Source organism: Rhinolophus sinicus, chromosome 14 (genome assembly GCF_057876585.1).
Source record: "Rhinolophus sinicus isolate RSI-liver-muscle chromosome 14, RSI-T2T, whole genome shotgun sequence".
Lineage (NCBI taxonomy): Eukaryota > Metazoa > Chordata > Mammalia > Chiroptera > Rhinolophidae > Rhinolophus > Rhinolophus sinicus.
In genome coordinates, this window is record NC_142514.1 from 36338386 (window position 1) to 36365475 (window position 27090).

At 33.8% G+C, this 27090-nt stretch overlaps 1 protein-coding gene across 1 annotated transcript; it reads left to right on the forward strand.

The window, feature by feature from the left end:
- The first annotated feature begins 1827 nt into the window (after positions 1 to 1827).
- Positions 1828 to 27090, forward strand: C14H1orf185 (chromosome 14 C1orf185 homolog). Its single transcript, XM_074337054.2, has 5 exons — positions 1828 to 1936; positions 5107 to 5212; positions 12213 to 12348; positions 23072 to 23108; positions 24315 to 27090. Exons 1-5 carry the CDS (start codon positions 1828 to 1830, stop codon positions 24707 to 24709), a joined length of 783 nt encoding a protein of 260 aa, XP_074193155.1. The 3' UTR covers positions 24710 to 27090.

Genomic DNA, 27090 nt, shown 5'->3' on the forward strand with positions numbered 1-27090 from the left:
AGTGAATGAGAATTCAGGTTACTCTGCCTCCTTGGCAACACTTGATATTTTCTATCTTTTTCATTTTAGGCATCATACAGAGTTGTCGTATTATTTCATTGTGGTTTAATTTGCACTTTCCTGATTATCAGTGAAGTTTTTTTAATGTTTATTGGCCATTTAGATATTTTCTTTTATGATACCCTTATATATTTAGCATTCATACTTAACAGTTTTTTTCTAACAAATCTAAAGATATTCAGTGTCTCTATTCTTCACCCAATCTAGATAAGGAAGAACCTTAGCAACTTTAAAATTTCTACTGTCCTGTCACTTAACAGTTGTGTGCCTTTAAGCAGGTTACTTAACCTCATTTTGCCTCATCTGTTTCCTCATCTGTAAATAGAAATGCTCAGAAATAGATTGACACAAATATAGCTAATTGATTTTTTAAATTTTATTTTTTAAAGATTTTTATTGGAATATAGCTAACATACAATATTATCTGAGTTTCAGATGTAGACCATAGTTATTCAACATTATATACCTAAAAAAGTGATCACCGTGGTAAGTCCAGTAACCATCTGACACTACCATGCTATCACAATATTATTGACTATATTCCTTATGCTATATATTCCATCCCCATGACTTATTTGTTTTATACCTGGAAATTTGAACTTTTTATTCCCCTTCAACTTTTAACCCCTTTTAAAATTTTTCAATTACAGTTGATATTCAATATTGTTTTATAGTAATTTCAGGAATACAGCATAGTGGTAGGGCAGGTACGTAATTTAAGAAGTGATCCCCCTGATTAGTGTAGTATCCATCTGACACCTTATAGTTATTACAATATTCTGACTATATTCCTTATGCTATACCCTACAATCCCATGATGACTTTGTAACAACCAATTTGTGCTTTTTAATTCCTTCCCCTTTTTCACCTAACCTTTAACCTCCCTCCCATCTGGCAATCATCAAAATGTTTTCTGTATCTATGAGTTTATTCCTGTTTTGTTTATTTTATACTTTAGATTCCACATATAAGTGAAATCATATTGCATCTGTCTTTCTCTGTCATACTCCATTCATCACAATACCCTCTAGGTCCATCCATGCCACCGCAGATGGCAAGGCAACTCAATTAAGAAAGGATAGTCTTACCAGACAGTAAGGGGAGTGGGGGGTGGGAGATGAGGGTAAGGGGATCAAATATATGGTGATGGAAGGAGAACTGACTCTGGGTGGTGAACACACAATGGGATTTATAGATGATGTAATACAGAATTGTACACCTGAAATCTATGTAATTTTACTAACAATTGTCACCCCAATAAATTAAAAAAAAGAAAAGAAAGGATAGTCTTTCCAACAGATGGTGTTAGAACCATTGCATATACAATTATGTACAATTATGTAATACATCATCTATATATATCACATTGTGTGTTAAACTATAAATCTTTTATAGGAGAAAATCTTCGTGATCTGGGTTAGGCAAGGAGTTCTCATATAGGACCCACAGCACAATCCATAAAAGAAAAAATTGATAAATTGGACATCACTGAAATTAAAAAGTTTTACCCTGTGAAAAACACTATTAAGAGAATTGAAAAGACAAGGCATGGACTGGGAGAAAATATTTCCAAATCGTGTATCCGACCAATGTCTTGTATTCAGAATGTATAAAGAATCCTAAAAAATTAGCAAAGATTTAGACAAATACTTCACTGAAGAAGGTATACAGATGGCATATAAGCACATGGCAAGATGCTCAACATCACTATTCATTAAGGGAATGAAAATTTAAACCACAGTGAAATACCGCTGCACATCTATTAGGATGGCTGAAATAAAACTGACAATACTCGGCGGTGGTGATGACACGGAGCAGCTGGAGCGATCATACACTGCCGCTGGGAGAGTAAGACACACAGCCACTGTGGAAAGCAGTTTGTCAGTTTCTTATCAATTTAAATATACACTTGCTACCTGACTCTACTGAAAAGAACTTATGTGTAAACAAATACCTGTATAAAGTGTATAGTAGCTTTATTCCTAACAACCCCAAACTGAAAACAACCAAATGTCTCTCAGCTGGGGAATAAACAAACTGGTACCTTTATAAAATGGACTGTTACTCAACAATAAAAAGATACAAACTACATGGATGAATCTCAGCTGCATCATACTAAGTGAAAAAAGCCAAATTCAGAAGACAACACATTATATGATACCATTTATATGAAATTGTAGAAAGACTAAAGTATAAGGTTGAAGAAGAAGGATCAAAAATGATCAGTGGTTGCCCGCAGTTGGTGCTTGGCCTCTTAAAGGCAGGGCAAGGAGATTTTTTTGGGGGGAAGGAAGTGTTCTGTAAGTTGATTGTGGTGGTGATTAAGAACTCTTTGTATTTGTCAAACTTATAGCACTGCAAACACGTGCACAAAATAAATTTTACTATGTATGAATTTAAAATTGTTTTAAAGTAAAAATCTTAGGTTGTATCTCTGAATATTGTTTCTCTGTTATCTCTCTATCCTCACTTTTGGAACCTCTATTAGTTTTATGTTATATACTCTTAATCTTTTTCAAGAATCACTATTTATCATAAATTTATTTCCTTATGTAATTGGTTGAATTTCTCAGTATTATCTTTCATTTCATTAATTATGTTCAAGAAAGAGTTTACTCCATCTTAAAATTTTTTAATTTTTTAGTTCCAAGATTCCTCCTCAGTCCATTTGAATTGGTCTTTTATTGGTGGCTCAGTACTTTTTTGTCTCAGAGATTTTGGTAATGCAGAGTCAGTCATTCACTGCGCCAGAGGATGGATTGAGGCCTTGTCTCAATGATTTTCTCTGCTTCTTCTAGCTATTAATAATTCCTGCTTCCAGGTCTCAGTAGCCCCTACTTACTTCTCTGTGTTGCTTTTCTTCTTTTGTCTATAGAAATCCTTATATTTGAGTACAACTATGTCTTTTACATTTTTTGAAATATAGGTTTTATCTGTCTTGCTTTTATCATTTGATACTATCTGACATTTCCTTATACCACTATGCCAGTGATTCTCAACTGGGGGCAATTTTACCCACCCCCCAGAATACAGTTCTTAATACCTGGAGAAATCTTTAGTACAATGCACAGGAGCATCCCAGCAACAAATTACCTGGTTCAAAAGATCAATAGTATTGATGTTAAGAAACCCTGCACTAAATAGTTAAAGAATACTATATTTTTCAATTATAATATTCCCATAGCCTATTTAATTGACTTCCTAATGTGGCGCATTTAGAGGTTTTGTGGGGTTTTTTTTGTTTATTGTGTGTTTTTTGTTTTTTTTTTTGTATTATGAGTATCACTTTGATAAATAGCCTTATATAACTGGTACCATTAATTAATTCCCAAATGTAAACATTTCTGAACCCAAAGAAAACAAAGATTTGAGAAGCACTGTCTTGGAAGCTGAAAATTGCTTAGGAAACAACAAAAGTATGAGAACTCTTTATTATGTCATATCCTTAGTGGAACTTATAATATGTTTACATATAAAGACCTTCTATTAGTTTTATACTTTTAAATGCTTTTTTCCCAAATAATATACTCCTACATTTTCTTAAGGCCCTTCAATTTCTGTACACCCTTCTGCAAAGGCTTTCTACAGCTCGCTTTATGCTTAAATAGCAGATTTCAGAATCTTAATGAGTACTTAACCAATCTGATTGTAATTTCCTTTCTTTATTCCTAATTGTTAAAAATACATACCAGTATTAAGATTATTGGTATTAACAGTAGGGGGAATATAATCAGTGATGTTGTAAAGATTATGTGGGATGCCAGATGGACACTGGACTTATCAGGGGAGATCATTTCATGGACTGAAGAGATGCCTGACCACTGCACTATGTTCTGGAAGCTAAAGTTGAACAATATTGAATGTCAACTACAATTTTAAGTATCTATGGTGCCAAAAAATGTATACACATTTTAAGAAAAGAAAACTGTATTAAAATTGTAATACTCAATATATACTGATAACAAAAGATGAATACAAGTCATGTTTGACTTCTGCAGTTACAAGAGGTGCTCAAAGTGGTTACCATCAGCATCCAGACACTTCTGAATATAGCAAACTAGTGCTTGAGCAACGTTGACCGAAGTGTCCACTTGTATACATTTTTTGGCACTATATATATATATATGTATATATACACATATACACATATATGTATATGTATATATATATTGCAGCATAGGGAATATAGTCAATAGTATATTGACAGCTATATACGATGTCAGAGGGGTAGTAAATTGGAGGTGTTATCACTTTGTGAGGGGTGTAAATGTATAACTATTACATTGCTTTGTACACCTGAAACTAAAAAAAAGATTATTGGTATTAAGATAATAGAAAAAAACAGGAGACTGGCCTTAATTTGCTACCTAACCTTACTTAATTCAGTTATTCTCTTACTTGGGTCTCAATTTTAACGTCTGTAAAATGAAGGAGTTGTACCATATAATTCCTATAGGCTTTTCCAATTATAAAGCTGTGATATGCTATTATTTGCTATTGCTTTTATTTAGCTTTGGCTATGATCTTTCACTGTTCTTGAGTATAGATAAAACATTTCAAGATTCCTAAGATATTTTTTTAATTCCTCATACTTGTTCTTTATTGCTCTCATCTACCTCCTTGTAGTGACTGATTATCAAAACCTTAAAATGGACAGTGTCTTATGTTGGAGGACTACAAAGAATGATACTGGAATGATACTGGAAAAGTAACAAAAATTCACAGCTAGACTGGGAAAGGAGAAAACTAGATAAGAAAAAGGAGGTGACAGCTGTATAAAAACAAACAAAATCTAGGTCTCAAATCCTGGTAGGGTCAGAAAAATGCACCCTGGGCCCCAATCAGCATGAGTCCCTGTGTAATTCTCAAACTCAGGGTCTTGAACTTTATTAGAAATGCACAGGAGCAGAATTCAGGTCTCCCACCTTCCTACTTAATGTCTTAATACTACTCTATGTAGTGTCATTTGAAATATTATATCATTTAATTTTACCTAGAGAATTAAGATACATGCATGAAATATTCTCGTTTAATTTATTTGTATAGGTTTTTTACATCACTTAACTTATTTTCTGGCTGCTGGTGCTGTTACTTTGGGAATTGGCTTCTTTGCTTTGGCATCAGCTTTGTGGTTCCTGATTTGCAAACGAAGGTAAGGTATATTAGAATATTTTACTTTTTTTCTTTTAAAAATCCAATGAAAGACTTTTTCAAATGGTATTAAACTTAAATAACTAAAATAGTATTGATTCTGTAATTTGAGATGTGGTTATAGACCCTTTGATTGGGGAGGGAAAGCTTTACATGATTAAAGTAGCCTGAAAATAGAAGTCCTGGTAGTATAATTGTCCAAGTAGTAAAATAGCAATCTTCATGTATTAACATTTTAAGAAATAATGAGATCTGTTGTGTTCTCTAGAAGACATACATTTGAATGATAATATAAAGCTAGAAATTTTAAAAAGCTTTCACTACTAATTTAGAGGTTAAAAACATTACTGACAGGAAGATTCCCTTTCTTGAGAAGATGCTTAAGGAAAGAGCTGACAGAATGTTTTGGTATGATGTAAATGTAGTCTTTTGTCAGACACAGAAGAAAAGATACTTGGCATCTCAGTTCCTTTCAATTCTAAAATTTGGTATTTTTAATTATTTAATCATTTACTTTATTTGGTGTTAAAAATGTATAAATTGTAACATGATCTTCCCACACACTCTTCCAGCGTTCCCCTTCTCAGCAAATGAATACATACTATCTATCCACTTGCACAAGTCAGAAACTAGAAATTATTCACTTGTTCATTTTTTCAACAAATATTTGTTGGGTGCCTGCCATTGTTCTGTGAACAAGTCAGACAAGGTTTCTGTCTCATTCACTTGCAGTGACACTGGGAGGAGACAGATAACGAACAAATAGATAAAGTGGTCAGGGAATGCCTCTTCAAGTGGGCAGTATTTATTCTGACACCTGAGTGAAAAGAAGGAGACAGATATGTGAAGACCTTGTGGCAGAGCTTTCAAAGAGATAGTAAGTTCAAAGACCCCAAGTGGAAATGATGTTAGTATTGTTCAGTAAATAGAAAGGCCAGTGTGAATAGACTGTACTGAGAGGAAAATAATGATGAGATTGAAGAGGTAGGTAGGGGCCAGATCACATAGAAGTTTGAAGGCTAGAATATGGAGTTTGGATTTTAGTATTTGTGCTGTCAGAAGAATTTAAGCAGAGGAATGACACACTATCATCATCATACTAGCTAACATTGAGTGTTTACTACGTACTAGGCACTATTCTAAGTGCTTTATTATTATCACATTTAGACTTCATAATAGCCCCATAAGGTAGCAGTAATATTATCCCTATTTTAAAAACTCAATAATGTCACCTATAGATGAATTACATTTTTATAACACTTCTTAAAATTTGAGGTATAATTTCCATACAAAAAAGTGTGTAGATTTTAAATGTATGATGTTGAATTTCAACAAATACATGCCCATGTAACCACAATCCCACTCAAGATACAGAACTTTCCCATCACCCTGTGAAGTTCCCTCATGCTCCTTTCCAGGCATTACTCCCCACCTACCACCCAGAGGCAATTATTCTGATTTTTATCACCATAGATTAATTTTCCTATTCTTGAACTTCATATAAATGTAACTATATGGACTTTATGTCTGTTTTTTTCACATAATATTTTTGAGGTTTATTTATGTAGTTGCATTTATCTGTAGTTCATTCTTTTTATTGATGAGTAATATTCTATTGTATGAATATTTCCGAGTTTGTTTGTTGTTTATTCTTCTGTTAATGGACATTTGGGTCAGTTTCAGTTTTTAACTATTAGGAATAAAGCTGCTGTGAACATTCTTGTATAAATATTTTTGTATGTATGCTTTCACTTCTCTTGGGTAAATACCTAAGAGTGAAATTGCTGGAACATATGATTAACTTTGGATAAAGATCACACACACACACACACACACACACACACACACACAAATGTTACTCAGCCAAAAAAGAATCAAAACTTGTCATTTGTGACAACATGGATGGACCTAGAGAGTATTATGCTAAGCGAAATAAGTCAGAGAAAGACAAATACTGTATCATTTCACTTATATGTGGAATCTAAAAAACTAAACAAATGAACAAACAAAACAAAACAAACAGGCTCATAGATACAGAGAACAAACTGATAGCTGCCAGAGGATTGGGCAAAAAAGGTGAAGGGGGGGTTAAGAGATATAAAGTTATAGTTATAAATTAAGTCAACGGGGACGTAATGTACAGCACAGGGGATACAGTCAACATCACAATAACTTCGTGTGGTGACAGGTGGTTTCTAGATTTCTGTGGTGATCACTTCGTAAGGTTTATAAATGTCAAATCACTATGTTGTACAGCTGAAACTAATGTAATATTGTATGTCAGTTATACTTTAATTAAAAAGAACTTTATATTCCAGAATGAAAAAATGAAACTGCCAGTTTTTCAAAGTGGGTGTACTCCCCCCTAACCAGCAATGTATGAGAGTTCTGATTTATATATTTTTAAAATATTTTTCTTCTCTGTGAAGCCTGAATTTTAATGGAGCCAGGGTGAAAGCAGAGACAAGTTATGAGGTTTTGCATAATCCCGGTGAAAGGTGATAGCGTCTTGGACTTATCTGGAAGTAGAAGGGATGAAAAGAAGGGACTGGATTGGGGATATGCTTAGTAAGTAAAGTTATCAGTGCTTGTTGATGAATTGGATGAGGTAAGGAAAGATAAGCCAAATGACAGAATTAATGCTAACACCTCCATTTTTACCATGAGCAATGAAGTAGTTAATCATGCTGTTTACTGAGATGAGATGATTAGAGGAGGGAACAAATTGAAGGAATGGTGATAAACTAGAAATTGTATTTTGGATGTAATTTTGAAAGCCTCCTAGACAGAGACCCAAAAGGAAATTTCAAATAGGCAGTTGGATATACATGTATGAACTTCAGGAGAGAAGTCAGCGCTGATGATTTAGGTTATGTAAAGTCACAGAACTGGATGAGACCGACCAGGGAGTGATTGTTGAAAGAGAAGAACCTAAGATTGAAAGAGGAGAACCTAGGACTGTGCCTTTCAGCCTACCAACATTTAAGAATCTAGTGAAAGAGTAGGAAGAATCAACAACATCTGGGAAATGTCTCAAAGAAGTCAAAATTATAACATTATGAAAATGTTTCAAGAAGGAGGCAATGACCAGTTATGTTCAAGGTGCTTAATAAGTTGAGAAAGGTGAGGCTAGAGAAATCATTTTTGGATTTGGCAACATGGAAGTTATTGATGGCCTTAAAGAGTTTTGGTGGAGGGATGGGTTACCTTTGAATGAAACACAAGAGGTGAGAAAATTGAGACAAGTATAGACATCTCTTTCAAGAAGCTGTTTGTGTGTGTGTGTGTGTGAAGGGGAGCTGATAAATGGGGCAGTAGTCAGAGGAGAAAGTGGGGTCAAAGAAGGATTTTTTTTCATCTAAAGATGGAAGACATACTTGATACCTCCTTTTCTCTTTCCCATCCCCACTAATTTTGAAGCATCATCAAGTTTTATTTATTTTATCTCATAAATTGCTCAACTCTATTCATTTCTCTCCATCACCACTGCCATGACTTTATCTAAGGTATCATTATCCCACACAGACTGCTGCAGTAGGAGTCATAACTGACCCCCTACTTTCACTATTGCCCTCATTTAAGCTCTTCTTCACACTTCAGCCAGACATTTTCCGAATGCAAATCTAATTAAGTCACCCACCCTTGAACCCCATCCCCAGTATATTATAAAGTACTTCCCATTGCTTTAGGATAAAGACAAAATGACATGACTTTTAAGTCCCCACATGGTCTGACCATGTATACCCCGCAATTTCATCTCCCACTTTCCCTCTTGCTTTCTGTGCTTCTGCTGCATTGTTCTAATCTGGCCACTAGGTCTTGGGACTTGATATTCTCTCTGACTAGAATATACTTACACCCACATCTCTCTTCCTCCACCACACTCTACCTAAAACTACTACCGTATTTCCCTGAAAATAAGACCTAACCGGAAAATAGGCCCTAGCATGATTTTTCAGGATGCTTGTAATATAAGCCCTAGCCCAAAAATAAGCCCCAGTTAAGATTGGCAGCCAGATGGATGCATTTAGTATGTCCATTGCAACACATGACGGACGTATTGAATTATAAAGTAATAATATTAATACATAATTAAATATAAATAAATAATATTGACATTAATACTTAAAATAAATGATAATATAAGTTATAATTAAGTATTTGTAAATACCCAAGCGGGCACCTTTGGACGCCTATGTAAACAGATGAACTCGAGACATTGCCGAATGACCAATCAGAGTACAGACACAATGCACAAATAACGTGCACACTTGATAACAAACGGACGTGGTTGTGTCTAACATGAATCTTCATAATTCAATATGTTGTGTGTTGTAACAGACATACTTAATGCACTCATATGAAATAAAGAAACGTTTTCTGAATTTTGGTGCCTGCAATTTTTCGTCGCTTTTGTGTGGACATTCATTCTTAACTGTCATCATTTTTGTTCCCATTCCTGTCTCTTAAGTCTTCACTTAACACTTGACTTAATGGTAGATTTAAAGGGAATAATATTTTGACCCCCAGACAAGATGAGTGAAAAAAGAAAGAGCTATTCTGTCAAGTACAAGAAAGGAATCGTGGAGGACTACCAGGCCAAGAATCTTACGGCTTTCTACAAAGAGAAGTTGGATCTCTGAATGGTCCAAAAATGGTGAGCAGAGTATAACTTCAGCCAACAGGTGGACGAAGGACTGCTAAGAAGTGCAAGTGTGGATCAAGTCAGCAACCATTATTTCCTGAGCTGGAAAACATCATCTGTGAATGGATTGCTGACAGGAGAGCAAAGGCTTTGGTTGTGTGCAGGGCTGATATTCAAGCATTTGCCCTTGCAATGGCACCACAGTTAGAAATATCCCCAGAAGAATTCAAAGCATCACAACACTGGCTGGATGGCTTCCTTCAGCGACATGAACTGCCTCTAAGAAGATCGATAACACTGTTCAAGCTGGAAGATACTGAAGTTATTAACTGTGCACTTGCATTCAAGTCCTTTGTTGATGACATCGACTTTTCTAAATACCAACTCTCCAACATGATTGCTATGGATGAAACTGCAGTGTTTATGGGCCAAGGATCTCATGACAATTGATCAGAGGGGCGCTTCGGCAATCCACATTCCCTCCACTGGTTACAAAAGTACACGTGTTACCTGTATTTTGGCAATTCGTCTGGATGGAAAGAAAGCCCCACCTCTAATCATCAGTAATGGCAAGAAAGATAAGGTTGAACATGTTTCAGGCATTTATGTTCTTGAAACCGAAAGAGCCTGGTGCACACTTGCAGTTATAAGGAAGAGGGTAGATTTAATGCTGCCATTTGTTTTGCAAGGTGGCCAAAGAGGTCTGCTAGTCTGGGATTCAGCCAGTAGTCACCACGCTAGACATGAGGAACTTCCTACCAGAGAGAAAAATAGATAAAATAATGATTCCCACAGGAATGACTGCCTATCTCCAGACTCTTGATATTGCAATAAACAAACCATTCAAGAATCATTTGCGCATGGAAATCAATGACTGCATTGAAAATAGACTGGAGAGAAATCAGCATCGAAACTTTGTGAAGCCTAGCTTGCAAGAGGTCGGGACTTGGGTGAAGAATTCATAGGCTAAAATCAGTGACAGCTGTGTTGCCAGTGCACCATGAGCAAGCTACAAGGACAAGAAGTGCTCATTTAAGGAGAGCTCTATTACTGGACATGAGAAATTGCGGCCAATGGTTCTACAGGAAATGGAGTCGCAAGAAATTCAAGCTGGAATTCAGGGTTTGGAGGGTTATGATGCTGTTCCAGAAGAAGACATGACTGTATTTGAATAAATGTAGATTTTTGTACATGCATAAATGTAGATTGTTGTACATGTAAAAAATGGGATCACCTGAACGTAAGCCCTAGTGCGTCTTTTGGAGCAAAAATTAATGTAAGAGCCAGTCTTATTTTCGAGGAAATATTGTACTGTGTCTGCAGATACCCAATTCAATCATCCCTACCTCAGAAAAGCCTTCCCTGACTTCTCTAACCAGATTAATTCCCTTTGTTATATAGTACTCACATAGTTCCAGGTAGTTTTCCTTGATAACACTTTCCACACTTGTAATTTTTCATTTTCTCGTGATTATTTTATTACTGTCTACCTTACTAGTGTTTAAGCTCCATGAGAGCAATGACAGTTTTATGAGGGTAGTGGCTGTGCTTTTTTTTCCTTTGCCACTATATATACCACACCCAGTACGATGCCTGACACATAGTATGTACTCAATAAATATTCATTAAGTGAATCCAATTTAGTGAATAAATGAATCCTAATTTTTAATACCTCATTAGGTAACATAACATGGACTCTTGAATTAATTTGGAAATTTTTTAGTACCTCTGAAAGAAGAAATGGCAATTAGCATTAATATTTAAATCATTAAGTTTAGAATGACCTAGAAACTACATTTTCTTATGCTTAACTGTCTTTGGTCATCTGGGGTTTTACTTGCTACTCTATTATTTTAAACTCTCTTTCAAAATTGTTTGTGGTTGCATGGATAAAGATCACAGGTACTCTTCCTTTACAAGTCATTAGTTTCAATTCAGTTTCCTTCCACTTACTTTTGCCAGAGACATTATTAAACATAAACATAACCATTGAGTTTCATTTCATTTAATTTCCTTTGCCATTAAAGGCAAATTTATGAAAGAATTAATTAACATTAAAGTTGATTAATTATCTTACAACCAGAAAGAAGGGTATCAAAAAACTCACGGTTAATCTTCAAACTGGAAATATTAACCCTGCATAAGAAATAGCTTTATTTACATTCTATGAATAAAATAGGTATAATGAAATCAGTAACATGAGAAGGGAATATATGTTGATTTGTGCTTTTAAAAATAAGTATGTAATATATTTATTCTGATTTTTAAACCCTTATGTGTAACTATTGGAAACAAAGTGATTGTATTTATTTATAATAGAATTCATGTTTAATAATATTCATAAAATATTTTTCAGAAAAATATTTCAAAATTCCAAATTTAAATCAACTGATGAGAGATGCAGGCGAAGACCATCAAAGGAGAAGATTAAATCTCATTCTCAGTGTGTTTTTATTTCTCGAAATTTTCATACTGGAAGATTCCAATTACAGGTAATATTTTATAGCAATCTTTTGAAATAATTTCTTATGACACCATACCATTAGCATTGTTGTCTCTCAATTTGAAAGAGTATCCATTGTTATTTTTAAATCTGAGGGACAATAACATGAGCTAAATTTAAATTACCCAAACTTGTTAGAGTTTATACTGTAAGAAACTGAAAAATTAAATGAAAATGTCTCCTTCAACATTTACTTTGCAGTATCTCTAGCCTTAGAACCTACATTCCTCATATTGGGATTGTCACAGGGATGAAGATGAACGACATAAGAGAAACAAAATAAAATTGCCAGACCTATCAGAGGAAAGAGATTTAGAGATAAGAGGATACTCAGATAACCAGATAACCTAACCAAGCCAACAAATTGAAATTAAATACAATTTAACAAGGGCTTATTCAACCTTTATTATATTCTAAGCTCTGGGCCCCTCCATTGAGAATAGTAAGATATGAACCCTATGTTCAAGGTGCTAACTGTAGTACAAACGGGCAAGGCAGACACATAATTAACTTTTTGTTACGTAAGTATCAAAGCAGTGCTACAGGGACAAAGCAAAACAAGGGAGAGACCAGCAAAAACTTAAAACTATGATGGCTAAACAAAACAAATACTTTCGTGGTCTTATAACATTAATGAATAAATAAACAGTGACAAAGTGATAGGATGTCAAAGTTTCATTTTATATCTTGAATGTTAAACTTAGTGTTTATTCATCTGTTTAACACACATTTTTTGAGCGCCTTAAGTATAGCAGCACTAGTTTTGGCACTGAGGCTACATAAACAAATAAGACATGAGTCTGGAACTAGACGATCCTGAAATTAGTAGAGAAGAAAAACATATATACTAAACTTTATTACATAGTATGCTAAGAGCCACAAAATTGAAGAAATGCAGACAAGGGAGCATAAATTAAAAAGGCTTTGCAGAGAAGACATTTTTAGCAGGGTTTTGAGAAATGAATAGAAGTTTGCCAGGAGAAAAGAGAACAAAAGACAGTCTATGTTCAAAGCCTTGCAGCTATGAAAAGAAGTAACGTGTTCAGAAAAATGTTATAGTGTAAACATGACCATTGAGTTTCATTTCATGACCATTGAGCCTAGGGCTTACAGAAGGGAGTGGTGTGGGAAAAGATCCTGGAGGTGACATTGTGAGCAGTCTCATTTGCAGTTTAAGGATTTTGGATTTTACTCAATAGGCTCTACAGACCTACTGGAGGCATTGTGGGATTATGGTCAAGATGCAGAGGTTAGAATCCTGGCTCTACTGATACCGTGTTTCCCTGAAAATAAGACCTAACCGGAAAATAAGCCCTTGCATGATTTTTCAGGATGACATCCCCTGAACATAAGCCGTAATGCGTCTTTTGGAGCAAAAATTAATATAAGACCTGGTCTTATTTTCAGGGAAATACGGTATTAGCTGAGTAATTTTAAGCAAGTTACTTAACTTCTCTGTGTCCCAATTTCCTCATCTGCAAAATGAAGATGATTTCATCTCCATAAAATTGTTATGGGAATTAAATTAATTAATATGTAAAAAGCACTCAGAATAGTGCCTGGCCACATAATGAGCACCAAAGAAGTATACTGCTATTATTACTGGAGGGTTTTAAGCAGGCAGCTTTAATGATCAAATTAATTCTAAAGATTAGTATTAATAGTTGTGACTTGCAAAAATGAAGGATAGTTAGAAATAGAGGCTGCATTGCAGAAAAAAATTGTTTCTACGTATGCATTTAATATTAATTGAATTTACTGAGGACTTAGCACATGGATTTTTGCTAGGTACTATCAGTATAATGGTGTCTTCATATCTGATGGTGGATACATACAAAGAGATAATTACAAAAATGTCATGAGTGCTATCATGGAAGAAGTACAAATATAGGAGTACTAAATTTTAATTGGGTTGTTTATTATTCACTCAACAAATATGCAATAAGTGCTTATGTCCCAGGCACTGTTTGAGGCAATTGGAAATGTGGTAGTTAATGAGATAGACAAGAGCCTCTGTGCTCACAAGAATTATAGTCTTGTTGGAGAGAGAAATAATGTACAAGTAAACACAAATTATTATTCAGGACTCTTGATAGTCAGTGAAAGGAACTTAATTCAGAAGAAAAGATAGTATAAAACATAGTATGAAAACATAGTATAAAAGAGGATAGTGTTGACCTCAGCCACAATCAGTTTCAGTACATAAAGGACACTTTTATATTGTCCCTCTTTTTCTTTTTTTTTTTCTTTCTTTTTTTTTTTGTCCCTCTTTTTCTTATCTCAATTTCTGACTGGTTATTGGCCTCTTTCTCTCCTATGCCAACAGACAAGCAGGAGAATGAAAATTTTTCTTTTTTTCTTTTTTTAAATTACATTAATTGAGGTGAAAATGGTTAATAAAATTATATAGGTTTCAAGTGTACATTTCTATATTACATCATCTATATATCACATTGTGTATTCACCACCTAGAGTCAGTTCTCCTTCCATCACCATATATTTGATCCCCCTTTTCCTCTTCCAGCACCCCCCACCTTCCCTACCCTCTGGTAACCACTAAACTGTTATTTGCGTCTATGAATTTTTCTTTGTTTGTCTTGTTCCTCTGTTACTTTCAGTTTTATATCCTACATATCAATGAAATCATATGGTTCTTGACTTTTTCTGTCTGATTTATTTTGCTTAGCATAATAATGTCAAGATCCATCCATATTGTCACAAAGGGCAGTATTTCATCTTTTCTTATAGCTGAGTAGTATTATTGTGTATATATAACACGTCTTCTTTACTCCAATCATCTACCAAAAGACATGTTGGTTGTTTATTTATGGTCATGGCCACTGTAAATAATGCTGCAATGAACATTGGGATACATATATCTTTACAGATAAATGTTTTCAGATTTTTTTGGTAGATAACCAGGAGAGGGATTTTGGGGTCATATGGTAATTTTATTCTTAATTTTTTGAGGAACCTCCACACTGTTTTCCATAGTGGCCGTACCAATTTACTTTCCCACCAGCAGTGTATTAGGTTTCCTTTTTCTCCACAACCTCTCCAACATGTATTAGTTGTCTTGATGACAGCCATTGTAACAGGTGTGAGGTGGTATCTCATTGTGGTTTTGATTTGCATTTCCCTAATAGCTAGTGAAGTTGAGCATTTTTTCATATAGCTGTTGGCCATTTGTATGTCTTTTTGGGAGAAGTGTCTTCAGGTCTTCTATCCATTTTTTAATTGGATGGTTTGTTTTTTTGCTATGGAGTTGTATGAGTTCTTTATATATTTTGGATATTGACCCCTTATTGGAGGTGTTGTTTGCAAATATCTTCTCCCATTTGGTTGCTTACCTTTTTGTTTTGTTGATGATTTCCTTTGCTGTGCAGAAGCTTTTAAGTTTCATATAATCCCATTCATTTATTTTAGCTTTTATTTCCCTTGCCTTTAGAGTTAAATTCATAAAATGCTCTTTGAACCCAAGGTCCATAAGTTTAGTACCTATGCTTTCTTCTATGCAGTTTATTGTTTCAGGTCTTTATTTTTTATTTTTTATTTTTTTCCTGTTCGAATATATCACAGCTTTATTTTTCTTTTCTTTTTTTTAAATTTTATTTTATTAAATTTATTGGGGTGACAATTGTTAGTAAAATTACATAGATTTCAGGTGTACAATTCTGTATTACATCATCTATAAATCTCATTGTGTGTTCATCACCCAGAGTCAGTTCTCCTTCCATCACCATATATTCGATCCCCCTTACCCTCATCTCCCACCTCCCACCCCCCACCCCCTTTACCCTCTGGCAACCACCAAACCATTGTCTGTGTCTATGTGTTTCAGGTCTTATGTTTAGGTCTTTGATCCATTTTGTGTTAATTTTGGAATATGGTGATAGATAGCAGTCTAGTTTCATTCTTTTGCATATGGGTTTCCAATTTTCCCAATATTTACTGAAGAGGCTTTGTTTTCTCCATTGTATGTTTTTGGCTCCTTTGTCAAAAATTATCTGGCCGTATATATATGGGTTTATTTCTGGGTTTTCAATTCTATTCCATTGGTCTGTGTGTCTTTTTGCCAATACCATGCTGTTTTGATTATTGTCATTTTGTAGCACAAGTTAAAGTCAGGGAGTGTGATTTTTAAAGAAGTAGAACAGGAGGATGAAAATTATAACAAAAATATGGTTTAATATAATATAGATCTAGACTTTGGTTTCTAAAAAAGTTTTATTGTGAAATACAATACATATACAAAAGAACACACACACCACAGTTTAAAGAATAAATGGAAATTTTATACCCACCCCCAAATAAGAAATAGAATATTACCAGTACCTTTGAGGTATCCTGAGTCTTCATCTCTTATATCCCACCCTCTCACCCTTCACTGAAGGACTCACTATCCTGTCATTGCAATTAACCAGTTCCTTGCTTTTCTTTATGGTTTTACCACAAATGTTATAGATCCTTGAACAATATATTATTAAATTTTATATGTTTTGAGGCTCCATATCTAATATACTTTTCCCTTTTTTACAATATTACATTTCAGAGACTAATCCAAGTTGGCATATACTCAAATGGCATTTCATTGTATGAATATGTCAAATTTTATATTATGGACATTTGGATTGTTTTCAGTTATTTTTATAGGGAGTATACCTAACATTGGAATTGCTGACTTACGGGGTATGTGCATGTTCAATATTATTAGATAATTTCAAATTGTCTTATAAAATAACTGTATCAACATACATTTACCTAAGGCATACATAAGTGCTAGGATTGTTCCACATCTTCAAAAAAATATGGATATTTTTAGGTTTCTAAATTTTTGACAATCTGATACATGTGTAATAGTATCTCACTATAGTTTTTTCTTAATAGATTTTATTTTATTCTTTTAGTAGTTTTAGGTTCACAGCAAAATTGAACAGAAAGTATAGAGTTCCCATATACGCGTGCCCCCCACACCCTCCCCCACTGTCAACATCCAGAGTTGTACATTTGCTACAATTGACGAACCTGTATTGATACATCATTATCACTCAAAGTTCATAGTTTACATTAGGATTCACTCTTGGTATTATACATTTTCTAAGGGTTTTGGTGGGGGGGAAGTGTATATATATCACATACAGAGGGTGCCAAAAAAATGTACACATTTTAAGAAAGGAAAAAGCTGTATTAAAATTATGCTGATGGTAACTACTTTCAGCACCTCATGTAATTACAAAAGTAAAACGTGATTTGTATTCATCTTTTGTTATCGGTATACATTATTACAATTTTAATACCGATTTTTTTCCTTTCTTAAAATGTGTATACATTTTTTGGCACCCTCTGTACATAGTCAAAATATTAATATATATATTTGTCAAAATCCATAGAACTGACAGAGAGAGAGAGAGAGAGAGAAATTGGTGGAGGAAGATAAAATGGAGGGAGAGGAGGGGTAGTGTGAGGTGGGGTGGTGTGGGGAGGGGGAAAGGAGAAGTGAAGGGGAGATACAGAAGGGTGGGTGAGAGAGAGAGAGAGAGAGATCCGCTATTATGGTATCATACAGGATAGTTTCTCTACCTTAAAAATCTTGTTCTCTGCTTGCTCCTCCCTCTCTCCCCTCTAACCCCTGGCAAGCACTGAAAATTTTTACTGTGTCTATAGTTTTGCCTTTTCCAGAATATTTCATAGTTGGAATCATATAGTATGTAGTCTTTTCAGATTGGCTTCTTTCACTTAGTATTATGCATTTAAGGTTCTCCCTGACTTTTCAAGACTCAATAGCACATTTTTTTTTTAGCGCTGAATAATATTCCATTGTATGGATATAACAGTTTATTTATCCAGTCACTTACTGAAGGACACCTTGGTTACTTTCAAGTTTTGGCAATTATGAATAAAGCTGCTATAAAATTCAGGTTTCTGTGGACATGTGTTTTCAACTCCTTTGGGTACATGATCATAATTTCTGGATCAAACAATAAGAGGTGTTTAGTTTTGTAAGAAACTTCCAAACTATGCCAAAGTGGCTGTATCATTTTGCATTCACACCAGCAATGAATGAGAGTTCCTGTGGCTTCACTTCCTCACCAGCATTTAAGGTCAATGTTTTGGATTTTTACCATTATAATAAGAATACAGTGGTATTTTGTTTTTTTAATTTTCTTTTCTTTAATGATATATGATGTTGGACATTTTTCCATATGTTTATTTACCATCTGTGTATCTTCTTTGGTGAGGTGTTCAAATCTTTCTTTTTTTTTTTTGGCTCATTTTCAATTGGTGTTGTTCATTTTCTTGTTGTTGAGTTTTAAGAATACTTTATATATTTTTAATAAAGTCTTTTATCAGACATGTCTTTTGCAAACATTGTTATCCATTCTGTGACTAGTCTTCTCATTCTCTTGAGATCTCACTATAGTTTTAATTTGTATCTTCTGGCTAAAAAATGAGGTGACTGTCTTTTCTAAAGTTTATTGGCCATTATGATTTTTCTCTTACACAAAATGTGTCTTCAAATATCACCTCTTTTTCTGTTAGTTTTTTTAATTATAAAACTTTAAATAAGAGTTATTTATTCTGGATAACTAATCCTTCATCAGTTATGTTAATTTTGATATCTTCATCTATTTTGTGGCTTCTCTTTTAACTATTTTTATGGTGTTTTGATTAACAAAAAATTCTCTTATTTTTAATGGAAACTAATATCTCAGTCCTTTCTTTTATAATTCGTTATTTCCTTCCCTACTCCAAAGTCTTAAAGATACCCTTCTATACTGTTTTCTAAGAATTTTATAGTTTTGACTACATAGGTGTTTAATCAATCTGGAATTGATTTCTGTGTTTGGTATAAATAAAAATCCAGTTTCACTTTTTTCCATATGTTTGTGCAACTGTCTAGAAGCATTTCCTAACATTCTTTTGGGATTTTGAGGGGGAACTGCAGTGCAGTTTTAGATCAATTTGGGAAAAACTGATTCTTTACTATATTAAGTTTCTAATCCATGAACATGATATTTCTCTGTATTTATATATGCTATCTTTAACATCTTTCAATAAAGCTTTATAATTACCTTCATAAAAAGCCTTGCACATCTTATATTAACTTTTATTACAGGAAAATGTATGTGTTTATGCTTTTGCAATATGATTTTTTTAAGTAAACTTTTTATTTTGGAATAATTTTAGATTTTTCGGAAAGTTACAAAGATACTAGAGTTCTCTTACACCTAGTTTCTCCCAGTGTTAGAATCTTAAATTACCATGGTACATTTGTCAAAACTAAGAAACCGATATTGGTACATTACTAATAACTAAATTCCAGACTTTATTCAGATTTCAGCAGTTTTTACAGGAATATGCTTTGCTCTTCAAGACCTGACCCAACAGTCAATGATACTGTAATAACTATGTACAGTATCCGATGGGTACTAGATTTGTTGGCGTGATAGATGGGTGGGGTTTGGGGGACAAGGAAAAGGTGACGGGATTAAGAAGCCCAAATTGATACTTATAAAATACTCATGGGGATGTAAAATAAAGCATAGGGAATATAGTTGATGATATAGTAATAACTATGTATAGTGCCAGGTGGGTACTAGTCAGGGGATCACTTCATAAATTATATAAATGTCTAACCGCTACGCTATACACCTGAAATTAATACAAAATAATATTGAATGTCAATGTAATTGAAAAATTATAAAAGGGGGGAAAGGTGAAGGGGACTAAGAAGTCCAAATTTCCAGGTATAAAACAAATAAGTCATGGGAATATAATATACAGCACAGGGAATATAGTCAATAACATTGTGATAGCAGAGTATGGTGTCAGACGGTTGCTGGACTTATTGTGGTGATCACTTGTTTAGGTATATAAATGTTGAATAAGTAAGGTGTACCCTTGAAGCTAATATAATAATGGGTGTTAGCCATATTTTTAATTAAAATCTTAGGAAGAAGACCTAATCCAAGATACCACATTGCATTTGTCTTTTTAACTTTCTTTGCTCTGTGACTATCTTTCCTCATTTTACCTGACCTTGACAATCTTGAGGAGTGCTGGTCATGCATTTTGTAAAATTTCCCTCAATTTGTGTTTGCTGATGTTTTTTACATTATTATATTGGGATTATGGATTTGGGATTTGGCGAATTAATACCGCTGAAGTGAAATGTACATGTGTTTTTAAATATTTTATTGATGTATAATTATCCATATTAGAAAGACCATATATGTTCCACCCAATGAACATTGATAATTGTATATACATTCCACCAATATCCAAAACAAGATGCAGAACATTTTTGTCATCTGAAAAAGTTCCCGCATGTTCCCTTCCAGTCAACTCCTCTACACTTCCCAGTTAAGCACTTCCTGATTTCCGTCAATAAAGTTTAGTTTTTATCTATTCCTAGAATTCATACAAATGGAAGCATGTAATATATATCTTTTATAACTCGCTTCTTTCACTTAACACAAGTTTTGGGGACTCATTCTTTCTCCCTCTTTCTCAATAAATAGTATTTCATTGTATGAATATACAACAATTAGTTTAGTTTATGTATTCTATTGTTGATGGACATTTGAGTTGTTTTCCACTTTTGACGAGTATGAATAAGACTGCTCTAAATAGTCAGGTACTCTTAATGAACATATATTTTCATTTTTCTTGGCAAAATACCTTAGTATGAAATTGGTGGGGCTTGGGTAGTCATATGCATAACTTTATTTAAAAAATGCCCAAGGTCAGCCCAATAAATTTAATTTAAAAAACTTATAGACAGAATAAAATAAAATAAAGGCATACAGTTTTCCTCTACTCTTCACCACTGAGTTTATTTAATCACACAAGATGATGTCTGTTCTTCCCCCACTGTATTACACCTATTTTTACCCTAGCAATTAGTAAACAATCTGTGGTGAACCTTTCAAACCATGTTAATATCCTTCTTTTCATCAAATTCTACTTACTAACTATAGAAATTTTCCTTGCCTGAGCCAATCTTTACAAAACTATAGCAAAAATGGTGATTTTTTTTTCTTTCAATTCTACCACTCCCATCCACATTGTCACTTGGCTTCTACTATAAAGAAGACACTCTCCCTTCTTCCTTTTTAAATTTATTTATTATCAGTGTAGACTCATGGATTTCTATTTTATTCAACAGATTATAATCCTTTACTATAATTATTTTGATGCTTAAATTTCTCCAAATTTAACCAGGGTGCACCCCTTCAAGATTGTTCCTCTGTCTTTTTAATGTGTCCCATATTTTTGGAGTTCTTACTTCTGATACTATTGCATCATTTTTAATAGTTCAAAGAATATCCATTGTACTAATATCTATGTATTGAAATACATTTAACTGTTTACTTACTTTTAGAATTTTAAGTTTACAACTTTTAAAAATGTTAAACAATGTTGTGATGAGCATACTACTAACTGAATATTTACACAACCCAAAATTATTTACTTGGCATAATAAATTCTAGAAGTAGATTTGTTGAATTGCCCTCCAGAAAAATTCTACTTACTTATATGTAGCAATATATAAGAATGCCCATTTTGTCATTCTCTTAGTTTGGTAGAATTTTAATCAGTCTAGGGCTTTACTCTGTGGTTCCCAGACTAGCAATATCAACATTACCTGGGAGCCTGTAAGATAGAAATGCAGAATCTCAGACCCCATCCCAGACCTAATGAATCAGAATATGCATTTTTAACAAGCTCCCCCAGATAATACATAGGCACACTGATGTCTGAGAAGTAATATTCTAATGTAATTTGTATAGGAGTCACAAATCGAATTGGGTCTAAATCCAGGCAAGGTGAGTTCAGCAGCCTATATTGGAATTTATATTAACAAAAGGTGAAAGTGACGAAGTAAAGTTGGTTGTGAAGAAAGTGCTTATGTGTTATCCTATGTATATGCATACCCTAAGCAAGTCTTTTAGGGGAAACAGGACAATGCAGATCAGCACAGAGGACTAACACTGATCCCCCAGAACACAAGAGAAAATGTTACTATCTCTCCAGCCTCATCTTCACCCGCTCCATCCCAAACACTCTGTTCACTGACTCAGTGTTTCTGTAGTGGTCAAAGGAAAACCTGAATCAGAACCACTTGCAGTGTGTTATAATGCATACTTTCTACTCCCAGATAATGTTTCAGTAGGGTCTGTATTATGCCCAAGAAGCATCATTTAAACAAGCACACCAGGTGATTGCGATACCCTGAAGTTTGAAAACTACTACACCACACTTCCCACAACACATCTGGAATTGTTTCTGCAAATGTTTTGTTTGCTTCAAAAGAATAGTCATATTTTTATAAAAGACTTAGGCCAGAGTTCATTTTGTTGTTGTCGTTGGTTAATGAAATGAGTAAGGCTTTTACCTTACTTTGTTCTAACCAAGTGACTCTAAGTGAGGATGGAGAGAAGTAATCCTGTTGAACTCTCGCACTCCCTATCCTGGAGACTACCTTCTTGAATCAGTCCACTTCCTTTTCAGATGATGCCTCAACACTTTTTTCCTTTGTCAATATATTTTGAGGAAATACATTCATATTGTGGAAAAAAAGCATTATTCCATCAAAATTTATCATGTTGAAATGTATTATTCTTATACAAATATATAAATCAAATATATTAAAGAAATTATATAAAAACTGTTCGGTTTTTTAAATACAAATAACTTTTTTTGTATAGGAGGAGCAGAGAAAAAAGAAAACAGCACATATAAAAGGTACTTTTTCTCAACCATTTATTAGAAGAAATTGTAATCAACTTATAGCAATTTGTATCTTAAAAAATCAAGAGGCTTTCCTAAATGTTATCTAAGTATTTTTAAAACCATGAAAATTCAAGGGAAACATTAATTTACTAGTATGTGAATGGGCACATATTTTTTAAAAACCATATCTGCAATATCATAAATTAAAATGTGAAATTTAGTTTTTGTCCCTTATTTATACCCAAAGGTGTCATAGTCAATGCCATATAGTAATGCCAGAGGGTCAAAAAATCTGAGTGATTTGTAACCCTTTAGATAGTGCATAATATGTCTTAGTAATCCAAAACATTATCCTCCTACATAATTTTAGAAATACTGAATATGAAATGTAATAAGGTATTTAAAATGGTTTTAAAAATTAATGTTACACTTTAATATCGAAAGTTTATATGTAAAATATTGTAAAATATATTTTAGGATATTACATGTGTATATATGATGTTTTCTAAAACTTAACATTTTTTAATGTCAACAGTCAGCATAAGTAATATAATGGGAGAAGCATGAGACTTAGAGTAACAAAAATCTAGATTGAAGTCCATTTTGTATTTAACCTGTGGTGAGTCATTTCTCTAATTCTTAGTCTTGTCTTTTGTAAAGTAGTGCAAATAACTACCTTGACGAATTACTGAGAGGCTACATGAGATATTGAAATCTATCAAACTGCTTTATAAATGTTAAGGCACTATAGGAATGTTAGTTGTTACTTTTGTTTGTATAAAGCCAACCCATAGGCTCTTCCCCCTATGGACCAAACATTTTGCAATCTGCCTATTCAAGGAGGCTTGTATTTTTAAAAATTTATTTTTAAAACAAGGCAATATTTAGTTACAAATAGTTAAACTATCTGCCTTTTCTGATTTTAAAGGACATTCAGGAAATGAGATTTCTAGCTGTTTAGACTCTTCTGCTTTTAAAATGATAGAATTTTATTTAGAATAGACTTTTCTACTCTTGATTATCATGAAAATATTGCTAATTTAACATATTTAACATTGTACAGATGATGATAGCAACTCAGAATTTTCACTCTATCATCATCTTGTGCACTATAACCCTAAAAAGGAATCTAAATTTTAAAATGAAACATTGTCCTTATAATTAAGATTTGGCTCCTGAATATGTAATATTCACAGTAAATCTAATTTTCTTTTACAGCAATTAAAGATCACTCTAAAGATGAATTCAGCCTTGCAACAAAAAAGGTCATTTGTGACCCTTCAGAAACTAGCTCAGCAATCAATCCCAGCAGTGTTACCTCAAGCTTATCAACATTACCACCTGATTCTTGCTACAGCCAAAGTATTGAAGCAGCCGATGGCTGGTTTTCTGATGATTCTCTAGTGAAAAGGAGCTCTCCAATGCCTTTTCTCAGGGAACCTCTAATTGAAAAAGTATTTTCATACCTGTCAACCATTCCATTAGAAGAATGTACGGAAACTGTACTGAACATGACACTTAATGATGATCAAACAGATGATAGCATTAAGGAAATATTTTCAGGAAGAAATACAGAGGTCGAAATACAAAACTTTCAACATGATATGGAATGACTTTTTTCTTTTAAAACTTTGTATATACAAACAAACAGACAAGCAAAAACAAAAAAACTTTGTATACACTGAAATCATGTAAAGTTAAAACTGAATCACCAGCTTCTGAGTTTCTTAACATGTCCATGCTAATATTGCTTTTTTGTTCTTTACCATAGAGTAGTCCTACTTCCCTTGCTGATTCTTATTTGTAGAAACAAAATTACAGAAAGAACTAAAATGATATCATTAATGTTAATTAAGCTTAATTCCTTGTATCTCATCAAAGGATTTAATAAATAATACAAACGTATTTCAACATACAGGAGAAATACTTTAAGAAATCTTCAGCACAAATATATTTTTAAATAAAACCTTCACAGCATTTCCTTATGCTTTTGATATTTTCAGTTTTATTTCAATGTGGATAGGGCTGGATAGAATACCTCTCTCAGCTTTTCTGAATTTTAAATACATAAATCACCTACCATTTAAATCTTATTATGTCATGGTTTTGGTAAACAATATAATTTTGCTTCTCTAGGGGAGCCTGGAACACTCTGAAGAATCCGGAAAATAATATTCTTTCCCCCATCCTGTGTCTGTTTCTCAGAATAGCCCCTCACACCTCACTCCACTATGATGAAAATGGGAGCAGCTATGTTCACAGGCAGCTGACTCAAGCTAGATGAATCAGTTCCTCTCCAATCTGAGACACCCTTGGCCAAATTTCTACTTATGGTTCTTCAGGGATTTCTGACACCCACCACCTAATCTTTTTTTTCACCTTTCTCCTAAATACTCTCCACGTAATTAATCCCTTTTTTCTTTCTTAGGAAAAACAATTATTAACAAGTATAGTATTATCCTCTGTGCCTAAATTACTCAAAACAAGACCTGCGCATGTCTTCCCAAGAGTTAAATCATACTTATAACAATAAATAAAAACTTGTCTCAAATAAGATAGTAGCATTATCCAGGCCATCATTTCTGTCCCAAGAGAAATATTAACAAGGATTAGACCATCTCTCTCTCTTGAAGCACTTGGTCATTTCTACAGTGTGATTATGGGTTGTGAGGACATCTCTTTATATCGACCCTTAAATCTAAGAAAGCTATTTCACCTCAAGTAAGCAGTAAAAAAAAAAAAAAAAATTAACTGGTCTCTGTCTCTTAGTGCTCTATAACTTGTTTTACTGCCCATCTCAGTGAATGAAATCATCTCTAATTTTAATAGTGTATTAAATTTCTCTAGGAATTTGGGGTTACAGATGAGAGTAATTGTGGTCTGTCTAGTTGCTGGAATAGAGGAACCATAAACTGGGGAGCATGAACTGCCAGGTCCACCCTGTTATTTGGGAAGAAAAAACCAGCAAATCTGCAGTGAGAGCAATGAAGCATTTGTAAAATGAAAAGCAGAGATGAGAGATCAGGAGAACGTGATTCTTGACTTTCTAACAGTGCTCTATTCCCTTGTTCCAAGCACTTCATGAAGCCTGCCCTTGGCTTGGTAAGACACTTTTGTATGCTAATCATAAACGCTCCTTTTTGCTTAGGATAATAAGATTTGATTTCCACTACTGGCCACCATCCCTGAGACCTCTTTTTAACTGTTCTTGGCTTTGGTAAGGTACTCTTGTAATTTTACAATGAATTCTCCTAGCTGCATAAACTAGTAGGAGTTTTGTTTCTATTACTATAACCAAAGCAACCTAACCAAATTCTTATCATTACAAATGAGAAATAAAGACATTTATGCCTATAAAGTAATTGTTATACTATAACGCTATAATAAGTTGAATCTATTCAAAACTTAATACATTTACTTGTTGATTACAATGTTACTCTATATCATAGGTGTATACATTGTTCTCTCTGAAAAGCCCAATGACCAGTACATGTAAAATTACACCAGTCTAAAATAATTTTACTTTCAGGGTCTGAGAAGGATCTGAGATTTCACCATCTATGCAAGTTGACAAGTTGTGCACTGTTGGTGGGAATGTAAATTGGCTCAGCCACTATGGAAAACAGTATGACATTTCCTCAAAAATGTAAAAATAGATTTACCATATGACCCAGCAACTCCATTCTGGGTATATATCTGAAGGAAATGAAATCACTATCTCGAAGAGATATCTGCACCCCCATGGTCACTGTAGCAGTAGTTACAATAGCCAATGCATGGACACAATCTAAGTGTTCATTGACAGATTAATGGGTAAATAAAATGTAGTATATATAAATGGAATATTATTCAGCCATTAATAAAGAAGGAAATCTTGTCATTTGTGACAGCATGAATGGAACTTGAACGTGTTATACTAAGTGAAATAAGACAGAAAGACAAATGCTGCATGATCTGACTTACATGCAGAATTGAAAAAAAACCAAACTCATAG

What these genes read in the sequence shown, in the direction of transcription:
- C14H1orf185 (XM_074337054.2), top strand. Translation starts at nt 1,828, where the DNA reads ATGGCTGAAATAAAACTGACAATACTCGGCGGTGGTGATGACACGGAG. An exon ending in CTGGAAGATTCCAATTACAG is followed by an intron (nt 12,349 to 23,071) that starts GTAATATTTTAT and finishes TTTTTTGTATAG; the next exon opens with GAGGAGCAGAGAAAAAAGAA. An exon ending in GAAAACAGCACATATAAAAG is followed by an intron (nt 23,109 to 24,314) that starts GTACTTTTTCTC and finishes TTTCTTTTACAG; the next exon opens with CAATTAAAGATCACTCTAAA.